This window comes from Solanum verrucosum, unplaced genomic scaffold, assembly GCF_900185275.1.
Source record: "Solanum verrucosum unplaced genomic scaffold, falcon-dt-bn FXZP01000176.1, whole genome shotgun sequence".
NCBI lineage: Eukaryota > Viridiplantae > Streptophyta > Magnoliopsida > Solanales > Solanaceae > Solanum > Solanum verrucosum.
The window spans coordinates 605,562-629,611 of record NW_026020412.1 but is presented as its reverse complement, the minus strand read 5'-3'; the positions used below and the strand labels follow the sequence as shown (position 1 = coordinate 629,611).

At 37.3% G+C, this 24,050-nt stretch overlaps 1 protein-coding gene across 1 annotated transcript in view; it reads right to left on the bottom strand.

Annotated features, from left to right (window-relative positions):
• Positions 1-863: 863 nt before the first annotated feature.
• The window catches only part of LOC125840695 (SCY1-like protein 2 A), a 44,895-nt gene continuing 21,708 nt past the window's right edge, over positions 864-24,050 (bottom strand). Inside the window, exons 9-14 of the mRNA XM_049519657.1 lie at positions 22,397-22,510; positions 20,065-20,193; positions 6,122-6,184; positions 5,510-5,671; positions 5,298-5,416; positions 864-2,201 (exon numbers count right to left, since the gene is read on the bottom strand). Coding sequence (XP_049375614.1) covers positions 1,241-2,201; positions 5,298-5,416; positions 5,510-5,671; positions 6,122-6,184; positions 20,065-20,193; positions 22,397-22,510 — 1,548 coding nt within the window. The 3' untranslated portion in view covers positions 864-1,240. The remainder of the gene's footprint in view (positions 2,202-5,297; positions 5,417-5,509; positions 5,672-6,121; positions 6,185-20,064; positions 20,194-22,396; positions 22,511-24,050) is intronic.

Sequence of the window (24,050 nt, the reverse complement as noted above, 5' to 3'; positions counted from 1 at the left end):
AAAAATTAATAAAAAAAATAAAATCCAAATAACGGAATTGGTGAGTTACAACAATGATCATGTTTTTCAATTACACAATTAAAAAAACACCAATTATATATTATAAGTATAATTAACACCTGATGTGTCCCAACATCCTCTATGTTGAATTAGGATTGAATAATTGTTGGTATCCATGATTGAACAGTCGATCAGAATAAATGGAAAGAAAGTTTTATATTTATTAAGAAACTTTTTATTGGTAGGAGAGAATATTTATAACCACTTTGAGTAATCATGGGATTTGAGAAAAATGGGGAATACCATAAATCGTGGAGCACAAATTCACCTTTTTTAAAAAAAAATATAAAAATAACTTTGAAAAAAAACTATTGTTATATAGGTGAAACAAAAAACTATTACCCTATAGTGGTAATTAATATACTTTATTTGTATACTTAAGTTTTTTTTTCCCTATATCACTTGTTGAACAAAGTATTCGTCCTTGCTGCTAAAGGTAACAATATCAACTCATTGAAACACATTTATTTATTCTCAGTCAAAAGGTGACAATATCAGATAGCACATGAAAACGTACCGCCCACAACATTCTTGGACCCCATGCATGGGCAGTTCTTCTCATAACTGCAGAATTTCCTTAATTCTATCAACTGAATCTGATGTTGTTTCAACTGCATTGAACTGAACTATATATGCTAGAGTTATCAACTATCACAGTAACAGGGTTACAATGCCACCCCTGTATTATTCATAATACTCACACTTCTGCGCTGAAAAGACCTTGCATTACCAAATCAATTTCCAATGTTGATGATGAGAAGAACACTTCATAAAAGAGGAAATCAAATTTCATAAGCCTTCAGCCCGTATTCTAGAGAAAAGATTGAAATGTCCCATCGCCCATCTCTTTCATTATTTCTTAAACATCGTTGAGAGCCAATTGCTTTTTAAAATACAAATATTACAAAGCAACCCATGTTCAACAAATTAAATGATTTTTTTTAAGAATAAAAATGCTAAACAAGGAAAACCAAAACTCAGCCATACTATTCTACAAAAAGAGTCACTCTACAACAATCTTTGCCTACCCAGGCAAACACTGCCATGCAGCAAGAGTATGAACAGGTTTCTCCATGGCATTGCTAGCAAAAATCTTTAATCACGAGGTATCAACAGCTCTCCAGATTGATCTTTAATCAGATCACCGGACTTGCATCACAAGGGATCTGCATATTGGCAATTAGAGCAAATCAAGTAGAGGGGGCTGCTCTGGATTAGACTTTGCATTACCAGACCCTAATGTTGAGGACCTGAGTTGCCCTTGATTTCCCCTACCTCTTCCCCTTCCTCTACCGACAGCAGTTGATGGAGGAGGAGCCAACCTTGGAGCAGTCGGCTCACCCTTGTTCGAAGAAAAAATTGATCCAATATCGGTTGCTCGACCACTAGAAGCACCCAAAGCTGATGATGACCCTTGATTATGTTTCATAAATCCAAGTGAACTCTGCGAGTCAAGACCCCCACCACTACTGATACTATCAGTGCGTGATGTAATCCCTTGATTCTGTTTCAAGGGCTGAGAAGAAATTGGGGTGCTGAAAGCCCAAGAATCAAGGCCATTTGTTTGAGAGTTCAAGCCATTAAGAAGAGTTGCACTATTGTTAGACACGGGTCTGTTTGCGAACGGGGCCATTGTTCCATTGTTCAAAGAGTGAGAAGCAGCTGAGGAGCCACTAGGTCGGGGAGGCCAGTTAGCAAAAGGATCAATATCATCGAGACTTGAACCCAATGCCCCCTTGTTTTCTAATTGTTTCTCAGAATCACTTAGAATGGTAGTACCAAATGACAAAGGTTTAGGAGGCCACTCCACATCAACTGCAGGACATGAAGATGATAGTTGCTGACTAGATACACCAGATGTCATGTATGACTGTGAAGGTCCAGAAGTAACTTGGATCGACTGTCCTGCAGTAGTAGACTGGGCAGGCAATGTCGTAGAAGACTGCACGGTGGTTGAAGATCCCCTTGGTGGAATCCAGTCTTCATCCCATGACGGGCTGCGTTTTGTGGTAGACTGAGAACTCGCACTTGTTTTGTTCACATGTCCAGGCATCTGAGCATCAACTGTAAGAGATGATTTTATGTTTACTGCTGGATTTCCTGAGTCACTCAGTGTCACTCCTCGCTTCTCTTCAATCTTCCTGTAAAATGTGCATGACAAAGAAAATGAAAAAGAAGAAATAAATGGAAATGATATAAATTAAGAACCCAATAAATCTAGCAAGTTCTCTCTAATGGAAGTCCTTAGGCATACAGAAGGGCAGAATCTTGTAATCTAAGAAAATACATTACAACATACCATTTCATACACTTTTTTTTTGTTTTTTGAGAAGGTAACATTTGTGTATATTGATAAGGACAGTACGTGGGTTGTACTGAAAACCATGTTTACAACAAGTCAAAAATAAAGAACTAAATCCTAACAAGAGCCTAAGATGTCAAAGATTGACTCAGTATCTTCAAAGTATATCTGTTTACACCAAAAACAAAAAAGCTTAATACAGTTTAACTTGATCTTCTATGGATCACAATTTTTTTCCTCAAAACATCTAGAATTCCTCTCTTTCCAGATTATCCACCAGATACAGGCTGGGACAAACCTCCATCTATCTGTCTGCAGCTCCCTCCTCCCAACTATATAATAGTTATGTGATTTCGTTGAGCATAACCCAAACAAATAGCTGAGAAAGATCTGGAAAAGATCCTCCATAGCTGAGATATAGTCCTTCTCTATACAAATAGAAGACTGACTGACTGTCTCACCCTCTTCATCAACAGAGGTAACATCTGGAAAAGAGGGATATTTACTTTTCTTAAGGTTTTCTTGAGTTAAAACAGCTTCCCTTGCCAATAACCAAGTGAAACAAGCAACTTTGAAAGGTATCTATACCTTCCAAATATGCTTCCATCGCCACTGTTGTGGCTGTTGATTTTCTTGGTTCAAAAATTTATAGGCAGAGCTAACCTTAAAGATACCTTTGCAGTCCACATTCCACCATAATCTATCTGCTTCGTCATTTATGCCTTTAAACTCCTCTAGCACTCTGAAGAAGTCATTCACTTTATCTATTTCCCAGTCATTGAAATTCCTTCTAAATTGGATGTTCCACCCTCGTTGTATCCATAAATCTGCAACATGCACTTGTTGTTCAAACCCTCCATAGCAATAATGAAAAGCAAAGGAGCCAGAGGATCACCTTGTCTCAGACCTCTCTGGGGAGGGAAGAATCCTTCAGGTGACCCACTGATCAGAACTGAAAATCTGACGGTGGAGATGAAAAATCTCATCCATTTGATCCATTTCCTCCCAAATCCCATACATGAAAGAACTTCCAATAAATATTCCCAATTAAAATGGTCATATGCCTATTCAATGTCCAATTTACATAGTATTCCTTCCTTTCCTTGATTAATTCTGGAGTCCAACACTTCATTAGCAATCAAGTTGGCATCCATTATTTGTCTGTTTTTAATGAATGAAAGCTGAACCAGGTGCTTTATCCATGGCAGACAACTTCAAACATGAGAAAACTTCTTGTTCCATTTATTCCCCTTGAAGAGATTTTCTCTCAGCTTCAGTAATCACTAGACAGTTAATCAGGCTGCTTGCATGTCTGTTGTCAAGAGTCTCAGAATATAACTTTTGATAGAAATTAGTGATCTACCCCTTAATTCTCTCTGGTTCAACTATAGTGGTATACTAAATCACTAACTGGTCAATATTATTGCTTCTCTTATGTGCATTGGCCATTTTGTGGAAGAAGCTGCTATTCCTATCTCCCTCTTTAAGCCAAAGAGCCCTAGATCTTTGTCTCCAAGATGTTTTCTTCATTTTTAAGGTGTTCCTCATAATCCATCAGCAGAGTTGCCTTCAACATAGGCTCCTCTCTTCAGTTAACTGTCTAGTCTCCAGAACTGCATCTAGGTTAGCCATTTGTCCCAAAATCTGAGTATTTTGAATTCCCAGATTGCACCTAGGGTGGACCTGCTCCATTATTTTAGCTTGTCTATTAAAGCTTTCAGTTTGCATGCTAGGATATGATCAGGCATTCCAGTAAAATCAAAAGATTCCTACCAACCTCTAACTCTATCCACAAAACCATTTGTGTTTAGCCACCAGTTGTCAAATTTGAAATATGATTTGGTTTGTTCCCATTCACCACATTGTAATGCCACTGGATGGTGATAAGAAACAAATCTCTGCCGCCTAACCTATTTGATTTTCCTGAAGCTGTCATCCCACTCTTTGGATACAAGAATTCTGTCAATTCTGGAAGCAGCATTAGTCCTATCTCCTTTAATCCAAGTATAATCACACACCACCACCACCAGCTGAAAGTCCACCATCAGCTCCATATCTTCAATGAAATCAGAGAAATCCTCCATTGTTGGGGTTCTTCTGCAATTTATTTTTTCAGATAGGAACCTTGAGACATTGAAATCTCCACAAATGGCCCAAGGCCATTCAAATAGACTTCTGAGTTCTGACATAACCCAATTCCACCCATTCATATTCTCTTTCTGATCTGCAATTTGGGGCATACACTCCTGTACATGTAAAACCGGTTTTCTTTGGTTTCCTCTTCAACCTTCTTTTTCGAGTGTGTGGGGGGGGTGATGGCAGTGGGGTGGCGGTTGTCTCCATTAAGCAAAAGCAGTGTTATCCAAAGCAAAAATGCTCTTAGGTCCGTTAGGGCTTTAAGCGCAAATAAAACCCAATAAAGCCTGGGCTTTAATGAAAAATGGTGCAAAGATAGATTTTTTTTTATATATGTTTAGTTCAAAGCTAATGATTATAAGCATGAATGACAAAATATATGACAAAGAAATTGAAAGAAGTTAAAATAAAGAAAATATCAATTGTTTAGTGTCGCCTCTTCAGAAGAGGATCACTAGCAAGGAAAAGTATGCCTTAGAACCTTGATGACAATATTGAAGCGCACTTTAAGCGAACTGAAGCGCTCAACATGCTTTGAGCCTCATTTCAGGGCTTAAGCGTGCATTTAACAACAGTAAGCAAAAGCAAAGACTGAAGCGAACAAGTTTTACAGTTGGTATCCAATCCAATTATTCATGATGGAAATAATCACAGAACAAGAAAATACCAGTTACCAGTCAGCTCACCAATGTTCTTTTAGCATCTGAATTCCTAGCACCCCTCTCAAAGGTGTACATGCACATATGACATATGGCGAGAGAAAATGAGTATTGGCGGATGGATGTAAATGGTAATATACCTGAGAATCTCCTTCACAAAAGCCATGTATTTTGCAAATTGCTGAACATTTAATTGTTGAGCAATGAGAAGAGGCATGAGAAGTGGAAGGACATGTTCTGCCACAAATTCTATCCCATTCTGAGGAAAAGTAAATTTAAGTAAAAGTTAGGCAAGCGATTAGATACTATTGTTTCGAACACGAGCAATAAGGTTGACCAAGATAAAATATACCTTCTTCAAGATGGAGTTGGCTACCCCAAGGGTACACATGAGAGTTGGTGCAGATCGATCAACCGCAGTACAACATTGGATTGTCTGTAAGATCTCCAGAACCGCAGGCTTGTCCAGCGTGTGGACCATATCTCCCAAACATAATAGTGCATTGACCCTCACCTGACGAGAAAAAAATTGTTCCTCTATCAATCTTCAACTTGGTCAACAAACCCAAAGAAGGGCCTGGCTTATCAACAACCAGTGACTTCAACTTGGTCACCAACCAAAAGAACTGCCTAGCTTAACAATCAGTGACACTAGAAAAGGAACTCATGGATCAGGAAAGAAAGATTTATGTATATTCACAAGGTAAAAAGCTAATGTGACCCACAAAATATATGTATGTATGTTCACATGGTAAAAAAACTAATGTGACCCAAAAAGTTTAGGAAATTGATATGCCAAAGCACTCATCCTATCAACGCAAGCAGTATTTTTCCCTGGAAGATGACAATTGCTAAGAATATCAATTCCCAACATTCAGGATTTTCTGGTGTTTTCATTTTCAGTCATAAGGCTCTAGAGTAACTCATGCAATAACATTCCTGCACAAAATATTAGACTACGTACCGCAGCAACAGTCGTTTTCAATGCCAACCCATGAACGCGAGGCATGATTGCCTGTTTTACTAACTGCAAACAGATAAATACATAAACAAATAAGCATTTACAAACATAAATATGAAACTAATTCCAAGTTAATAGCAGTGATACTAGTTCTCCAGAACTTGAGATTCATATTCACTTGCATCCGCATTAATCTATCCCCTACGACATATGTAGTAACACATCAAGGTTTTACATTTACATCCAAACATTAATATCTCCCCTACCACATATGCAGGTTACATCAATGTTTAACGAAAGAGAAATAAACCTCATTGTGTAATCCTGTAGCAAAAAACTAGTGTCAAGTGGTCAATCAATAGCTTACCACATGCATAAAAACCAACTGTAAACAAACTTCAAAATTCAAAGTAAAGTTCAGTAACTCCACATGAAATATCTAATAAAAGGCTAAGACTTATCAAATGATGTGTCAATGTTTGTCTTAAATCTTGAATACTCAGATAAAACCATTTTTATGAACCTTTTATGGAGTAAATTTCCCAAATGGTCACTTAACTAGTGAAATTAACTAGTAAAGTCATTTATCTTATATTTATATCAATAAAGTCACTCAACTTATAAGTCGTATTCTGAGAAATAACTCTAACCGGAAAGATGATTTGGACTCCCCACAAACTTAAAAATTTTGAGAATTTTCGTAAGATAATATTTTTCAATTCTCCTCAGTAACCATTCCCTAAATATCTTCAATTCTATTCATTTATTTGGTAATGATAACTTTTTTTCCTCTTAATTGTCTTCAAACTCATTAAGACATTTTGAACTTTTCTGTTAAAATAATAATTTACTGCTAATCCAGCACTTGCGAGTTAAATTATTTTGAATTCAGGTTTAGCAAAATCTACATATTTAATAAAGTTAAATATAGACAAGGTAATGTATCTCCTCTCTATGACCTAGAAAATTATTTATCTTTTATCTCCTTTTTTGAATTTTTTTTTCTTTCATACTTTTCATTAATCGATTTGTTTGATGTAATTCAAAGAAAGTCTACCATATTTACTACATCTAATTATATGTTATGAGTTACAAAAATACCTCCATCTATTACATTCTCTACTTAAATAGCAAGTTTCCTCAACTCCCTTCTAACTTATTTTTATAGCTTAATCAATCTATAAATAACAATCATATATGGAGTTGTTGAATGTTTATTTCCGTTTTCTCATTTTTTTTATTAGTATATCTTTTTCTCCTTTTTGGGTTTTTTTCCTTCAGTTTTTTCATAGATCATGTGTTTAATCATCAAAAGAGAGGACATAAAAAAGACGATGTGATAATATGGTCATCACTTTGATGAAGATCATAGATATATTCTTCATAATTTCTTCTTGTGACATACCAAACATAAGTAAATTAAAATTAAGAACGAATTTTGAAGGCGGTGTAAAATTCATCAAAGAGCGATGGTCATATTAGTTTGGTACAAGTTCATCAAGATGAAAAAGAAGATTTGATGGTCTTGAAAGATTCATGAAGAGACATTGTCATATTAGTCTGGTGAAGTAGAAATTGGAATGACTTACAAATATAAATAGATACACTTTTTTTGAGAAAGATAAATAGATACACTTTTGTTGCTTATTTTAGTATTTTTCAATTAGTCACTCCAAATACAAGATATGTGTAATGACCCTCCAGGTCATTTTCTTCGTTTTCCGATCCTTTTAGCATTTAGAGCTTTCCTGTAGTGACCCCAAGTCATTTATGACTTGCTGGGACTAACAGTTCGGTCGCCAAGTCATTCGTTTGAGTTTTGTGCAGGTTCCCATGTTTTGGAGCCTTTGAAACTTGGACGGTTCCATCAGCTCTGAAAGGGCCATTTTAGGTTAGGGGCATGGTTGATTAAGGTCCCGAGGCTCACGGCGTGAGTTTGTGCTGTTAGGCGTTTTAACTTTGAAGCTTAAGCCAAGATTTGACTTCGGTCAACATTCTTGGTAAACATGCTCGGATAGACATTTCATCAGCGCGATTAGCTTCGGAATGTTGAGTTTGGTCTAAGACGACCTTTCATGCGGTTCCCGAGGTTTCCGGTCTCATTTTGAGCCTTGTGGAATTTGACTAAAACAGGAACTTGGGTGTGGGTCCCACTTTTCATCGAGATGACCTTGGATGGAAGTTTCGACAGGATTGTTGAGTCAGAAATATCGATATTTAGTGGGGTTTCTGGTTTATTTTTATTAGGCCCCGAACAAATTCTGAGGGTCCGTTTGAAGACCTTGAAAAATAGCAAAATCTGATGTTGCTGGTGCAAACCTTTAGAGACCAAAATTTAGGCTTTTAACAACCAGAAATGGATTTTAGCGACCAGATTTCTAGTATTTAAATGCTGAAAATCAGCTTCAACCCTCATTTTCAAACTTCGATATCTCGAGCTAGGAAGCTACGTTTTGGGTGATTCTAGTTGCATTTCGTCTGTAATTGAAGTGGCTACGTATTGGAGTGATTGGGAAGTGTCGGGGACTCAGCGGTTGCAGTGATTTCTACCCAGCTCTCTTTGGTCTCTTTTTTTTTTTTTTGACAAAGGTAACAGTTTTGTGTATTAATCTTCAAGACTAAAGGCTGGGATCCCAAATTTACATCATGGAGCTACATACAGTTGCGAGTACTCAAAACAAAACAAAACTAGAACCTACTACAACTTACAAAGAACCTAGGATATCTATAACAACTATAGGATCATCTACATACTCCAAACTGCACCAATAGCAAAAAGTGATTATGCAATTCGATTTGATCCTGTGTAAGGGACTACTAATACTCTCAAAGCATCTCATATTTCTTTCCTTCCATATGGTCCACCAAATCATTGCTGGGACAATTCTCCATCTGCTTTGGTCTGTACTGCCACTGCCTTCAGTGTTCCAGCTTTCTATAGCCTGATTTGCCCTTTGTGGCATGGTCCAGCTTGTGCCCCTGAAGCTGGTAAATAAGTGCCACAATTGTCTGACCACCTTGCAATGAAGAAACAGATGGTTGATTGTCTCTGCCTGTAGCTCACAAAAAAAACATCTAGGACACATATGTATTCCCCTCTTCATTAGATTCTCCTGTGTTAGTACCGCCTCTTTAACTACCAACCAAGTAAAGACTGCCACCTTATATGGAATTTTGACTTTCCAGATAAGCTTCCAAGGCAAAAATCTGAGTTGAGTCCCCATTTGATTCAGGTTCTTGTAGGCAGAGCTAACTGTGAAGATACCTTTGCTATGATGAATCCACGTAAGAGTGTCTTCTCCCTCTTTCAATCCTCCAAAATGGTCCAGGGTGCCATAAAATTCAGCTAGTCTATCCACCTCCCAGTCTTGTATCATCCTTTTATATGTTAAGTTCCATCCATGGATGGACCAAACTTCTTGCACAGTGGCCTCTTGTTGCTGATTCAACAAGTAGATGTCTGGAAAGAGTTGTTTGAGGCTGCCATTTCCTAACCAATTATCGTCCCAAAATAAAATCTTTCTTCCATTGTTTATATTGAATCTAGTTCTTTGGAAGAAACAGTGCCACAAATTTCTGATTGATCTCCATAGGCTAATACCATAGGCAGAAGTCACTTCCTTAGTTTTCCAGTGATCTATCTTCTCATACTTGGCCTGAATCACTCTAACCCAAAGAGCCTGCTCCTCTTTAGGAAATCTCCACAACCACTTCATCATAAGGCTTTTGTTCTGTTTCTTCAGGTTTCTAATGCCTAACCCACCTTGTTTCTTTGAAAGAATTACAGTCTTCCATTTAACCAAATGAAATCCTTTGTATTCTTTCTCTCCATTCCACAAAAAATTCCTCCTTAATGCATCAATTCTTTCCTCCACCTTAGGGGGGAGAGGAAAAACTGACATCAAATATGTTGGCAAAGCATCTAAGACTGAGTTGATCAGGGTCAATCTTCCACCTCTAGACAAATATTGTGCTTTCCATCTAGATAGTCTTCTTTCACATCTCTCCAGCACCCCATTCCAGATTTCATTGGATTTGCTTTTGGCTCCCAAAGGCATCCCCAAATATACTGTTGGTAGTTTACCTATCTCTCCTCCCAAGATCTCTGTCAGATGTTGCATTTTGTTCACCTCATTAATTGGAAAAATCAGACTTTTCCTCTAGTTGATATGTAGTCCTGAAGTTGCTTCAAAAAGAATGAGTATCACTCGCAGGATCTTAAGTTGGCTTTCTTCTGCATCACAGAAGATGAGAGTGTTATCTGCATATTGGAGATGCGTGACTTCCAATCTTAGATTCCCCTCATTTGCTACATTAAAGCCCCTTATCCACCCTTTAGTGTGAGCAGTCTTTAGCATGTTGTTTAGGCCTTCCATCACTATAATGAATAGAAAAGGTGAGAGAGGATCACCTTGTCTTAGTCCTCTGTCTGATGAAAAGAAGCCTTCAGGAGATCCATTTATCAGTATTGAGAATTTAACAGTGCTTATACAAAACTTTATCCATCTGATCCATTTCAATCCAAAGCCCATTCTCTGCATGATTTCAAGTAGGAAGCTCCAACTGACATGATCGTACGCTTTCTCTATGTCCAGTTTGCACATGACTCCTGGGGACTTTTCCTTCACTCTCGAGTCTAGACACTCATTAGCAATTAAGATTGCATCAGTTATTTGCCTTCCTCTCAGGAAGGCCATTTGTTGAGTATCTACTAGCTTGTGCATCACTTTCTTTAATCTTTCTGTGAGAATCTTGGCAATCAACTTGTAGACACTTCCAATTAAACTGATTGGTCTAAAGTCTCTCAATTCCTTTGCACCACTCTTTTTTGGGATGAGAGCTATGTATGTTGCATTAAAGCTCTTTTCAAAAAACTCCTGGGAGTGGAAATTCTGCATAGTAGACATCAAATCCCCCTTCACTATCTCCCAGCAATTAACAAAAAAACCCATTGTGTATCCATCTGGACCTGGTGCTTTGTCTACAGCACAAGCTTTAAGTCCAAGAAGGACCTCCTCTTCTTCAAAAGGCTTTTGTAGTTCTTGTTGCTCCTTAAAGCTGATGGAAGGGCACTGGTTCATGTTAAAGGATGGTCTCCAATTCTCATTTTCCTTGTACAATTTCCTATAAAAAGAAATAATTTCTGTTTTGATATCTATAGGATCCACCAGTTCTTGATCATCTACCACCAGTTTATCAATATGGTTGAACCTCTTATGAGCATTTGCCATTCTCTGAAAGAACTTTGTATTTTTGTCCCCTTGTTTTATCCATAGAGTTCTAGATCTCTGTCTCCAAGCTATCTCTTCCTTTTTTGCGTACTCTTCAAACTCTTTTACCACACTTGCTTTTTGAAGAGAGTCTCTTCTTCAGTTAAAGGCCTGGACTGTTGAATGTTGTCAAACTCATGAACTCTGTTGAGCATTTCCTTCTTTCTTTTTTCCAGGTTCCCATAGGTGCTTACACTCCAGTCTTTCAATTTAGTCTTCATAGCTTTCAGCTTGGAAGCTAGGATGAAATCAGGCCTCCCTTCGAATTCAAAAGATGTCCACCAATCTTTAATTCTTTCATAAAAACCCTCGGTCTCCAACCACCATCCTTCAAATTTGAAATATGATTTTGTATGACTCCAACAACCACTTTTAAGTGCAATTGGTGCATGGTCGGAACAAACTCTAGGTAATAGTTCTTGCTTCACATTGCAGAAACTCTCCCCCCATTCAGAGGAGTACATAATTCTGTCTATCCTCGAAACAGCTTCCAGGTTGGATCCCCTGGCCCACGTGTAGTTCCCCCCTTCAAGTGGTGGATCAATTAGCTCCATGTCCTCAATAACATCAGAAAAATCATTCATGTACACAGAGGTTTTGGAGCAGTTCCTCTTTTCTGAAGCATATCTAACAATATTGAAATCACCCCCAAGAACCCAAGGCCCTGTAAATAAACTCCTGACAGCCCCTATCTCCCACCACACCTCCTGTCTTTCTAAGTTGCAAGTTGGGGCATATACCCCTGTCATGTGCCAAGTGAAACCATTAACCCTTGATTTAAAACTGCAAGTCAAGGTGTATGAACCTATCTCCACTACTTCCCCTTCCCAAACATTGTTGTCCCACATCATTAATATGCCTCCCCTAGTGCCACTAGCCTGCAGTTCCCCATATTTGACCCCTCTTTTTCCCCACACTTGTTTAATTTCCTCCCCACTATTTCCTTCAAGCTTTGTCTCCTGTAAGCAGATCACATCTGCTCTCCATTCCTGAATCACACTATTTATCATCCTCCTTTTATCCCTACAATTTAAACCCCTCACATTCCATGAAATTATGGAAACATTCATCATATATCTAAAGCCTTTCCCCTCCCCCTATTTCTTGTGCCTTTGCTATGGAATTGCATATCAATCATTAAACCTTTGAGCTCCTGTATGCCTTTGACTTTGGTGCTTTCCCCTGTTTTCTGCTCTGTTTCTATATTCCTTGAATGTCTTCTACTGTCTATCTTCTTGAAGAGTGCTAAGGCTTCCTTTTTGCACCCCTCAAACTCAACCCCGAACTCTTTGCTCAACTTGATTATGTTTTGATGAACCCACAGTGATGCATCCATCTCCCCGTCACTCTCTTCTTCAACAGATTGAAAGTTAAGTGGCTCTGCTTCTTCACAGTTGCAGAAATCTTCCTCATTGCAGTTCACCAGTTGCATATTGGAGCATAAAATATCAAACTCCGAATCTTTTTCTTCTTCAATAACTGTTACTGCATCAACATAATCCTCTTCCTCTTCCACTCTTGTGAGTTCCTGAGATTCCGTGGATGCATTTGCATTCAGATCGCCATTCTCGCTGTCGAAAAAGGTTGAGTCTGTGGAGTTTGCTTCAATCTCGATTAGCATGGGGTCTGCCTTTGTTTTATCTGTGTCTTCTGATTTTTTTAACTCCAGGAATTGGGCCTCATTATAGTTTGGGCCTGTAGGAAAAGTCCAAACCCTTTTATCTATTTTATCACAAGTCCCATGGCCCACGCCAGCCGCTAATTTTGACCTAAATCCCACATGTTCAGCCTGCTCGTTATCAGTGATTAAATCACTGATTTTTGCCCCTTTCCCATCTATTGTCCAATGGTCCTTGTCCATTGTCTTCTTCGTCTCATGCAAGACCACTCTCGGCTGGACTTCCGGCCAGATCGGAATAAAATAAGCTAGATCCTTATCCACAATCTTTACTTCTTTTGGAACTGTTCCCCCATCACCCTTAATCTTCAATCTTGCCCATTTTAGGTGATTCTTCAGAGAAGTCTCTTCCTCTGTTTCCAGCCAACCTCCACACTGATCTCCAATGGCCTTGAATATTTTTTCCGTCCACAAGTGAAGTGGAAGCCCCACAGCCCTTATCCATGTCGAAGTTCCGCGGTTTGTGCAACATCCAGCCGTAGGAGACCACCATTCCAAGTGCAGCTTTGAATGTCTCCATGCCCATTCTCCATGGATAATGTGCTCCGCCATGTTCCTGTTTGGGAATTCAAATAGAAAGGTGCATCCCCCCATCTCGTAGATGTTGACCTCAAAAGACTTCTTCCAGGTGTTGACCGCCCATTTCCTGATATCTGAGAGTGTGGGAAGCTCCTTCAGATCTGTATTGAGCCTTCCAACGATGCATCTAGCAAGTAGACCCTTCTCCTGCCCAGTGTTTCCATCCGTGATAGAGATGGCTTTCTTGTTGCGGTTTATGACAGCTTCCGATGCTTCCTTGGACTGCCACTTGCTGGTTCTGACCGAATCAGCATATAGGATTTTTGGGTCTGCCATTCTGGGCTTGTCCGTCAAAGAAGGACCTTTTGTATCTTTAATGAAGTTTGCTATCTTTAATGCTATGTCTCCCCACCCCGTATTTAATGCATACTCAGGTAGTATAATAACAGATCTATTCCCCCCTTGTACCGTTACTATACTAATGAATCTGCCGAATCTGTTATGTTTTCTGGAGCAAAAGAAATCTGCAAACTGTTCATTCATCTTCCATCTTCTCGTATGCATACCGTTGTCCCTTGAAGCTTCACGTAGAGCAAAAACGATCCATTCCATGGTTTTCCTGTTGAAAGTAGTCCTGCCCATCAATTTCCTACTTCTTTCCACCCATTCAAACCAAGTATCTGACCTCGATGTGATCTTAGTTATGTCGTATGACTTGAACCCTACTGCGAAATAGATTCTGCTCTCTCCCATGGCGACAGACGATCACCGGAAAAGAGTTTCTTTCCCTCCCTCGGGAAGTGTGCCAGAGAGAGAAATTTCAGATGCTACTGTGATGGTGATTTTGTTGCATGTATGTGTTTGGGCTGTTCCAGGCATGGAATTGAGCCTCATTTCGGGGAACAAGCTCGGTTAGTGGATTAGGACTTTTTGACAGAGTCAATTTTGAGATTCCTGATGCACGTCCCACATTACCATTGACTCGATTTTTTATCCATCTCCAATAATTGCGATTTTAGTGTCTAAATGTCCGTACTGACGTTGTGATAGATAATTCGATAGTGTGGCAGTGTTCAGAGATGTTTCGAAAGCAGATAGCTCTTGTGCGGTGGATTCAGAGCGGTCGTGATCAGCCTTGAGGTAGGCTTCGATCTACTTTCTTGATTGGGCTTCTTAGATAATGCTTAGTATAGCTTACATGTGATTTTGGATTGTAGTTACCGGGTATTAACTCCTTTTGTTCATTCCATCTTTTCTTTACTCCGTAGAAGCCTTGGGCTTATTGTGGGTGTTGTGATCCTTAGTTTAGGCTTGTAACTTCGTTTGTGGTGTAGATGATCTTGCTTATCCTTGTTAGGATTGATACATTGTAGCTATAGACTAGGTTGGACCTTAGATACTTTAGGTTGTGTTTTATTGCCCTTGTAGTTATGATTTGCTCCCGAAAGAGCTTGTTTTGGGTTGTTCTTCTTGTGTTGGTGCTTGAGACCCTGGTGGCTCGTCGTAGCCGTAAGTTAGCACAATTTGTGCTCAGTCTAGGACTGGATTGGTATGATTGGGGTACAGCATCATCCCTTGAGTTTGCACCCCCTTTATTGATTTGCAAGCTCTTCTTGATTTCTTCGCTTGTTTAGTGGAGAGATGGCCATATCTTTTTGATGAATGTGGTATCGAGGTTCGATTTATTTGGAAAAGAGGTCAATCTTAGGGGAGACCATTCGAATGGTTGAATTGATGACTTCGCTTCAATCTCTTCAACTAAACCTAAAAGAGACTTCGATCATTCAACTTTAGCTTCTGAAGGAGGGATCATGTCACTTGTAGGCTTGTTGTACCCTTATTTAGCTTATGATTATATTGTTGGGCCCGAGACTGTGTGCGAGTACCAATTGGATCCTCTCCTCTATAGTAGTGTGGTTGGTTGGCTATATATTTATTTGACTTTGAGTGCCTTGTTTGAATGTTGGTGATGGCATGCATTGCATTGTTTGTTCATTCTCACAGACTTTGTGGTTCGATCCTAGCTCATGCATTGGCATATTTATCGTTCATGATGAGATACTATTTTACTCGGCTTTTATTCTAAATTGGTTTTAACAAGAGTTGTACCACCTGGATCACTTGACTTACTGATTTTTAAGATTACGAGGCGGTAGGGACGTGCTCCTTTTTCTACTTGAGATATTAGAGGCATTTGAGATGTGCTCACTTTTACTTGACTAGACGGCGCGTCGACGCCCTTTCTTGCATGCTTTGGTCTAATTGATTGCCCCAGGTTTACTCTTGCTAGCAGGGATAGTGCCCCTGGGAGTTTACTGTCTTGCCGGGCGGATGGTGATGCCCCCGGGTTACTCTTGCTAATTGGGCTGGTGCCCTTGGGAGTTACTCTCCCGGGTTTTCTTGTGCTAGTTTGGTTGGTGCCCCTAGGAGTCTACTGTCTGGCTGGGCGGGCCCTTTATTGGGTGCTTGGGTTTAGAGGTTTCGAATGGTCTCTAATGGTCCTACTGCTCACCCTGCATTCATATGCATTGTCTATCACCAGCACCAGCATACTTGTTTGTTGATTGCACCCTCCGGTTTATGGGGGCCAGTTTAATGTTTGTTGTTTGTACTTCCGAGCTTATGGGGTCTAATTAGGTTATTGTTTGATTATATTATGTTTTCTGTTATCATTTTCTTATTAGCTTATAGGTTTTGACTTCAGAATTATGGTTGTGGGTCCTCCAAACTTTAGGTAGTTGACTTGGTATCTTAGTTGCTTGCGAGTAGGTTGTTGGTTTGTGGTCCAGGTACATTTTTGACACGGCTTCTTACCCTTTGTATCTTGTTTCTATTCTTTATTGCCTGTCTACTTTAGTATCTCCTGTTTAGTTACTTGTGTTATGCTTTCCTTATTACTTGTTGTTTATGCTTGTGTTATCTTTTGAGCTCAATAGGCTGATGCTTACTGAATACCGTCTTTGGTACTCATACTACACTTCTACTACTCCCTGTAGATCCTAGTATGAGTTATCATCGTTGATTTGGAGTCGGGCAGAGCATCTTGGAGTCTCTAAGCTAGGGTAAGCTCCTGGCGCTCAGAGTTGCCAGCTTCCGTCTATTTTGGGCTAGGCATAGTCTTTATATTGTATTCAGAGACAGCCTGAACCTATCTAGTATTTGTAAAAGTCTTGTACTCTTATTTTGATTAGATGTTCAATTACTGGTTAATGTAGTCTTGGGATGGTTCCTTGTGTTGCATTTCTATTGATTACCTTTCTTCGATTCGTTATAAGCATTATGCTTCCTGTTGTTGACTTTCACTTGGTAGACTGTTGCTTATGGCTCCGGGCTAAGGGTTAGGCTTACCTACTAGTAGGGTGTTGTAGGTGCCATCATGACCTGAGAAATTGGGTCGTGACAATATGTACCCTCCAAGAACAAGACTCTTTTACCAAGTTTTACACTTAAAAGTATCAACCGGCAATGAAAAATGGTGTTCAACTGATTATTTTTTTACTAAAACAAAACTTGCTAGTATTTCATTATATAAATTTTTACCCTTAATATATAATATATCTATTTATATATACTAATTGCGCTTATTGTGGGCTATAGCATGATAATCTGACATAGTTCTTTGATCAAGAACTCATCATTTTTGTTTTTTTCACTACTCCTCTTTTCGTTCAATTCACTCCAATTTGGATGATGTGGAATATCACTAAGACCCATGATTTTTTTCTTTTATTTCAATTCTCTTGATTTTTCCTTTTATTTTCTTATCATGAACTTGATTCTCACAATTAAACGCTCCAATCGGTAATTTTTTCTTTAAGTATCAAAATACATAAATCTGGCATCTCATAACCTAACATGAAAAAATGCCAATCAATTAAAAAAATTGTGGTCAACACCTGAATTTATGTTTGACAAAAAAAATCATTTTTACAAATAATCTCCTACCTAAATGACTTAACAAAAGTCTCACATCATGCCAAATTTATTTATTTATGATTTTTTAAGAATAAATTACTTGATTGAAGCTTTTAATTGTGAAAATCAAGTTTTTGATAAGAAAATAAAAATCTAGAGAACGAGTGAATTGAAAGAAAAGAAGAAAAGGATCAAAAAGGCCAAAAAGGATGAATGTTTTTATGACTAACATGAAAAAATATGCCGATCAACAAAAATAATTGTGGCCTGCAATTATGAATGATGTGACATTTCTCTTTTACCAACATATACAATTATCTTTTTCTCCTATTTTTGCCTTTTATTCTCCCTTTTTTCATTTACGTGGAAGTTTAAAAAACTGAAAATTACTTCTCAACTCTTAATTATGCTAATTGTGCTACAACTCTCTCTATAGCTACTTATAAGAGAAAACCACTTAAGGGTCGTTTGGTAGAGTGTGTTAAGAAAAATAATGCATGTATTAACATTGTGTTTTACTAGTACCTTGTTTGGTATTCTTTTCCAATCTTGCATTAGTTATACACTCTATTGTGTATTAAGGTGTGTATTACTAATACCATGAATTTTCTAGGTATTAGCAATGCAATAGTTTAATGCATGCATTAGCATGATTAAAGACTCAATTGCCCCTCAAAACCTTTTTTTACATGTTTTCCACCATAATAGTGGAGGGTATCTTTGTAAATAAATGTTTTTATGCAACGCATGCTATCTTTAATGCATCAAACCAAACAATGCACAAAAAAATCTATGTATAATTAATGCAAGCATAACTAATACATGCATTGCTAATACAACACTCTATTTAGCATTATTCTTATACACTCTACCAAATGACTCCTTAGACTATGCTATATAACTTCAATATTATTTTTTGAGAATTTGCGAATAAATATCTGGTTCAATCTAAAAATGAATTGTATCTGCATATCACATTCTACCCCATCATTAATATGCAGAACATGTAGGTTACTGGTTGGCTCCAATTCCATGGCCCAAGATCCAATATCTCTTTATTTCTTCCTTGTCCATAAAAATGACATCTTTTTTTTTATTACAGTGGTCCAGTACAGCTTCCATGCACCTCAACCAACTCCCAAGGATACTTGTCACCTCCCACCAGCAATAGGTACCAGGTAACTCGACTATAACGATGCCCAAATTATAGAAGACAGCAGGTACTCTATGCAAGTACAATGCCTTTCACAAATTTCTCAACCCTAGCCTGTTTGGATGGGCTTTTAAGCTGATCAAACTGGCTTAAAAGCCAGTTTTTGACTTATTAGAGTGTTTGGCATTTATCAAAGTGACTTATTTTAAGTCAAAAATGACTTATTTTAAGCCAAAAGCTAAAAGCTAGGGGAGGGGAGCTTTTTTTTTTTTTAACTTAAAAGCCCTTTTATGTTGACCAAGTATATTACCTTTTTGCCCTTTATTCTTTTATACAATTTCCAAATTGCCCATATTGAATTATTATAATTATAATTATAATTATTATTATTATTATTATTATTATTATTATTACTATTACAATTTTTTTTTTATTATTATTATGTTTATTATTATTATATTATTATTATAATAATTATTATTACTATTACTATTATAATTATTATTATTATTATTATTATTACTATTACTATTATTATTATTATTATTTTATTATTATTATTATATTATTATTATTATTATGTTTATTATTATTATTATTATTATTACTATTACTATTACTATTACTATTACTATAACTATATTTTTATTATTTTATTATTATTACTATTACTATTACTATTACTATTACTATTACTATTATTATTATTATTATTATTTTATTATTATTATTATTATTATTATTATTATTATTATTATTATTTCTGAAATATGAATTTATATTCCTTTTATAAGGTGGTAAGAAATATGTGAATGATAGAAAAATATTATTACTTATGGATGTAAAACATAAATTAATTTTGTTTTAATTTTTTTTTTAAGTATATAAACCTTAAATTAATCAACTTTTTATCATGTTAACAGCTTAAAGGGTATTTCAGACATTTTGATAAAAAAAAGTGTTTACCAGCACTTATTTGCCAAACACATCAACAACTTTTTTTTCAACTGCAGCACTTTTATCCAAACATATAACTACTTATTTTAAAAATAAGTTCCAGCACTTTAAAAAGTTACTTTTTTTAAGTCAATCCAAACGGGCTCTAAGTAAAAATGTCTCTAACCACCCTGCATCCCTATCCCCTATTTTCACTTCATTTTGGCACTCTCATTCTTAATCAAGTTACAGGTGCCTGAAGATCTTCATCAGTGATGAAACTTCATTAAGAAACTACCATTAGAGGAACCAATTATACGTCTTTTTTCCTTTCCTTTTCCGGGTAGAACCGGTGAATTTGATATAAATGGACATTAATCTCAATTCAGGCAACCAACTGATGTGACACTTAGAAATAATAAAGGGCTTTTGTCATTACTTGCTTCAAAAAAATATAATAAAGGGCTTCAATTACCTGAAGATCAAGTTGCTTAGCAAGTGCTACAGTCTTTTTCAGGACTTCCTCTTGCAAACGTGGATCAGTATCATCATAAGCTCGGACGAGCATGGGCAGGACATGTGAGATTAAGTGGTCCTGACTAGCCTACAAATGAGAAGATGAGATGAGTGACAAAGCAATGATAAAAACAAGCACCAGATGGAGAAACTTCCTACAGTATATATGGGTCTACAATTGGGGGCAAGAGTTAGGCGAGACATGCAAGAAGAAATTGGTGCCTTTAAAAATGCAGTACTTATCTATTGGGGATGGTTGACTTTAGCGAATAGTGTGTTGCAGTGGAAGAGCCACATACACCGAAGGGTGGTCAGTTATTATACTATGTATATAGAGAATTTTAGTGTATGTAGGTCAAAATTTACCACTTATACATAAATATTAAATCTTGAACACCCTTAAGCGAAATTCGTAGCTTCATCACACTAGTATGTTGGACTGTATACAGACATATCTCATGTCTTTGCTTCCAATCCCTACAAACATTGTGAAGCAGCTAAGTAAAATCAGATCTGACTTCTCATGGGAAGATGGGAGTGTTAACAGGAAATACCATTTAGTAAAATGGACGACAGTCATTCATCATAAAAAGGTTGGAGGTGTGGGAGTTAGAAATCAGAAATTGCACAACAAAGAGTTTGGAACATAGATGGCATTGGAAGTTCGACATGAAAAAAGAAAATTGTAGAAAAAGGTAGTAACTGTTAAATATGGACTGGAATCTCCTAGTGTACTAAGCTTGTGAAGACACCTTATGGAGTATCCAAATGGAGCCAAACAACAAATTGTTGGGATGAATTTCCTCATACAAGTCTGGAAATTGGAGATGGAAGAAGGTCAGATCAATGAGTGGATAATTGACTGGAAAATACTCATTCAAATGATAGGCATAATTTGGCCATTGATAGAAAATGAACTGTCGCAAGCTAAGAAAACTCAGTGATTTGGGACTGGGAATGTAAGCAGCTTACTACAAAGTTAAATACTGCAATTTTAATTGAAGGCAAATAAGATAGCTTGTTCTGGGAAAGCAGCAGTGATGGAGAATATACAGTTCCTATTACGAACTACTCGACAAGATAATTCAGGGAACTGATACTGGCCCTGGAAGTATAATTCGGAAACAACAAAATTGCTTGTTCTGGATGGATTCCCACAAATGATTCTCGTCTCACTCAAGATAATTTGCAAAAGAGAGGAATTAATCTCTGTGGTAAATGTAGCATGCGTGAACAGACGACAGAATCAGTCAGTCGCCTTTTCATTTATTGCAATTGGAAGATATGGCACATGTTCCTAAATTTCTGAGGAGTTCATTGGGTGATGCAAAGAAATTTGTAGCAGCTGTCCAATTGATGGCTGGGACAGAAGGCTAATAAGAGATTCAGACAACTATGGAGGTCTATTACATTGGATAGATCATGGATTACCTGGGAGGAAAGGATAGTAGGATTTTTTTTTTGATGACCATGGTGTCTGGGCCAGCTTTCGCACCACGACTAATTCCATGGGATACCTGCCACCTCCCACTAGCAATAGGTACCAAGTAACTTTGTAGGCTAGGACAGTTGGGAAGAATCACCTAGTGTTTTTTGTCTCCACTAAGTTTTGAACTGAGACCTAAGGATTCTCAACCACTTCATTAACCACTAGGACACACCCTTGGGTGCAAGGATAGTAGGATTTTCGAGGGGACGAAAGATCGCATTTCCCATATTAAGTTTAGATGCAGTCAGAATTTGTACTGTTGGAGTTATAGAAATGTAGCAACTGAGTTTGCAGAGATTTTAATTCTGCTGAATTCCTTACAGGCTCAGAAAGAGTAGAGGATCAGACATCTTTGTATTGATCATCACTGTCTTGGTACTCTTTGATTTAATAAAACATTTCTTTAATCAAAAAGTAACAAAACAAGCACCAAGGAGGTAAGGATTCAAGAAACACACGAGTAGGAATAAGAAACTAGAAATGCCTTCTGCTGCCTAGCATCAAAAAAGGCCTAAGTAAAGCTTTTGGCACTGTCCGCAGTGAAAACCTACAGTATTTGGCCGTCTTCATAGACTAGCTTGGTTTTCTTTTCCTTGCTATTTTGACATTTTCTCCCTCCCTCTTGTAAGGTGTTTAGGAGGAATTGCTATCACAAGTCTGAATATATATGTACTGCAATCGTTAAAGATGACCTGGATTGTTGAATATATGTGCTGCAATTGTTAAAAAATGACCAGGAACTTTACCACAGGTTAAAAACAATTAGACGAACAACCAAAAGGCAGCAGCAACTTTATCTTACCTTGTTGATAATAAGATCTGCATGCTTAACAAGTAGTAATAATGTTTCACCTGCCGCGCTGTTTAAGACAGGAACAAGAGCTGGCAGGGTCGATATCCCAAAATCACTTTTATCCTGCAGTGGATCACTCAATTAGTCATACTGCACAAAATTAATAGATAATAGATGTACAGAAGAAGTGAATCAGTTAATCATAAGGGCACAGCCTATAAAGATGAGTCATTGTAATTCACTCAGAAAAATTAGGATTACTCATTGTACAAATATACAAATTAATTTTAAAAGTTCAACAACAGAAAGGTGAACAATACAAGACAAACAAAATGACATGAGTATGCAAGAGTACATTTACAATGTGAAACATTTTTCTGAAGTACAACATTATTACTAGGAGAAAACACAGTGCAAGCAAAACCAAACATTATGTCCAGCATGACTGCTTCACTGTTGTTTCTCCCTTTTCATAGTTCATACTTGATTTATTATGCTTTACTTGAGCCGAGAGTCAATTGGAAACAACCTCTCTACCTTCACAATGTAGGGGCAAGTCTGTGTACACATCACCCTTCCCAAACCCCACTTGTGGGATTACACTGGGTATGTTATTGTTGTTGTGTAAACATAAGATTGAGCTATGCCGACATGAATATGCAATGTAACATGTATAATGTGAAACATCTTCTGGAGGTCTCAGGTTTGAATCCCTGTACTGATGAAAATTTTACTTCACGAGAAATTGAATAAAAGGCTGCTGAATTAGCCTATCTCTTGCATGTACCAATTGACACGAACAATGAAGCTATAAGTAATGCAACTATGAATCTCATGGAGAGTTCGATCCTAGCTCAGCGGAGACAAAAACACTAGGTGATTCTTCCCATCTGACATAGCCTTGGTGGATACCTGTTGCTGGTGAGAGGTGGCAGGTATCCCGTGGAATTAGTCGAGGTGCGCGAAAGTTGGCCCGAATACCACGGTCATCAAAAAAGGATTAGCTCCGTGGGTGGGTGAGTTAAGATTATTTTGTATATTTAATTCAATCAGTTGGTTAGTTAGCTCAGTTCATGCATTTTTTCATTTTCCTGAATTTAGGCAGGAAAAGTTGGTTTGAATTTTTGTGCTAAAGTTTATATATAATATTGTTTTTTTTTTTTTTTGAAATAGTATATATAATATTGTTGCCTTTCTCAAGAAAAAGTTTGTTTTAATTTTCTCAAGATATCCTCTCGGATTAATCTACATTTCGATAATTGGGTGTTCTTCAATTGTTTAAAATTATACACAATGTTCCTGAACAAACACACTCCATGATAAATTGTTCTAGTCATTGATAACATACATAACATGCTTCTTTCCGAAACAGTTTATCGTTATAATTTTCTGCTTCACAGCCTAAATAGTCATTCTAAGTCACTAAAATAGGTCCAGTTATTAACTAGTGAGAATCCATAGTAATGTTTACTTCAAGAGTGAGACTACACCACCTTATCAAATGACTAAATCTCATTCAGCTGGCGAATAACATAATTGAACGAATGATACTATGCAGCAACATATTCAAACATACACTCAAAATGTAACAACAATTGTTGGAGTTCTGCTTTGGATTAAAAAAACTAGTCAAGAGTAACAGCTATACAAGCATCAGATTAAC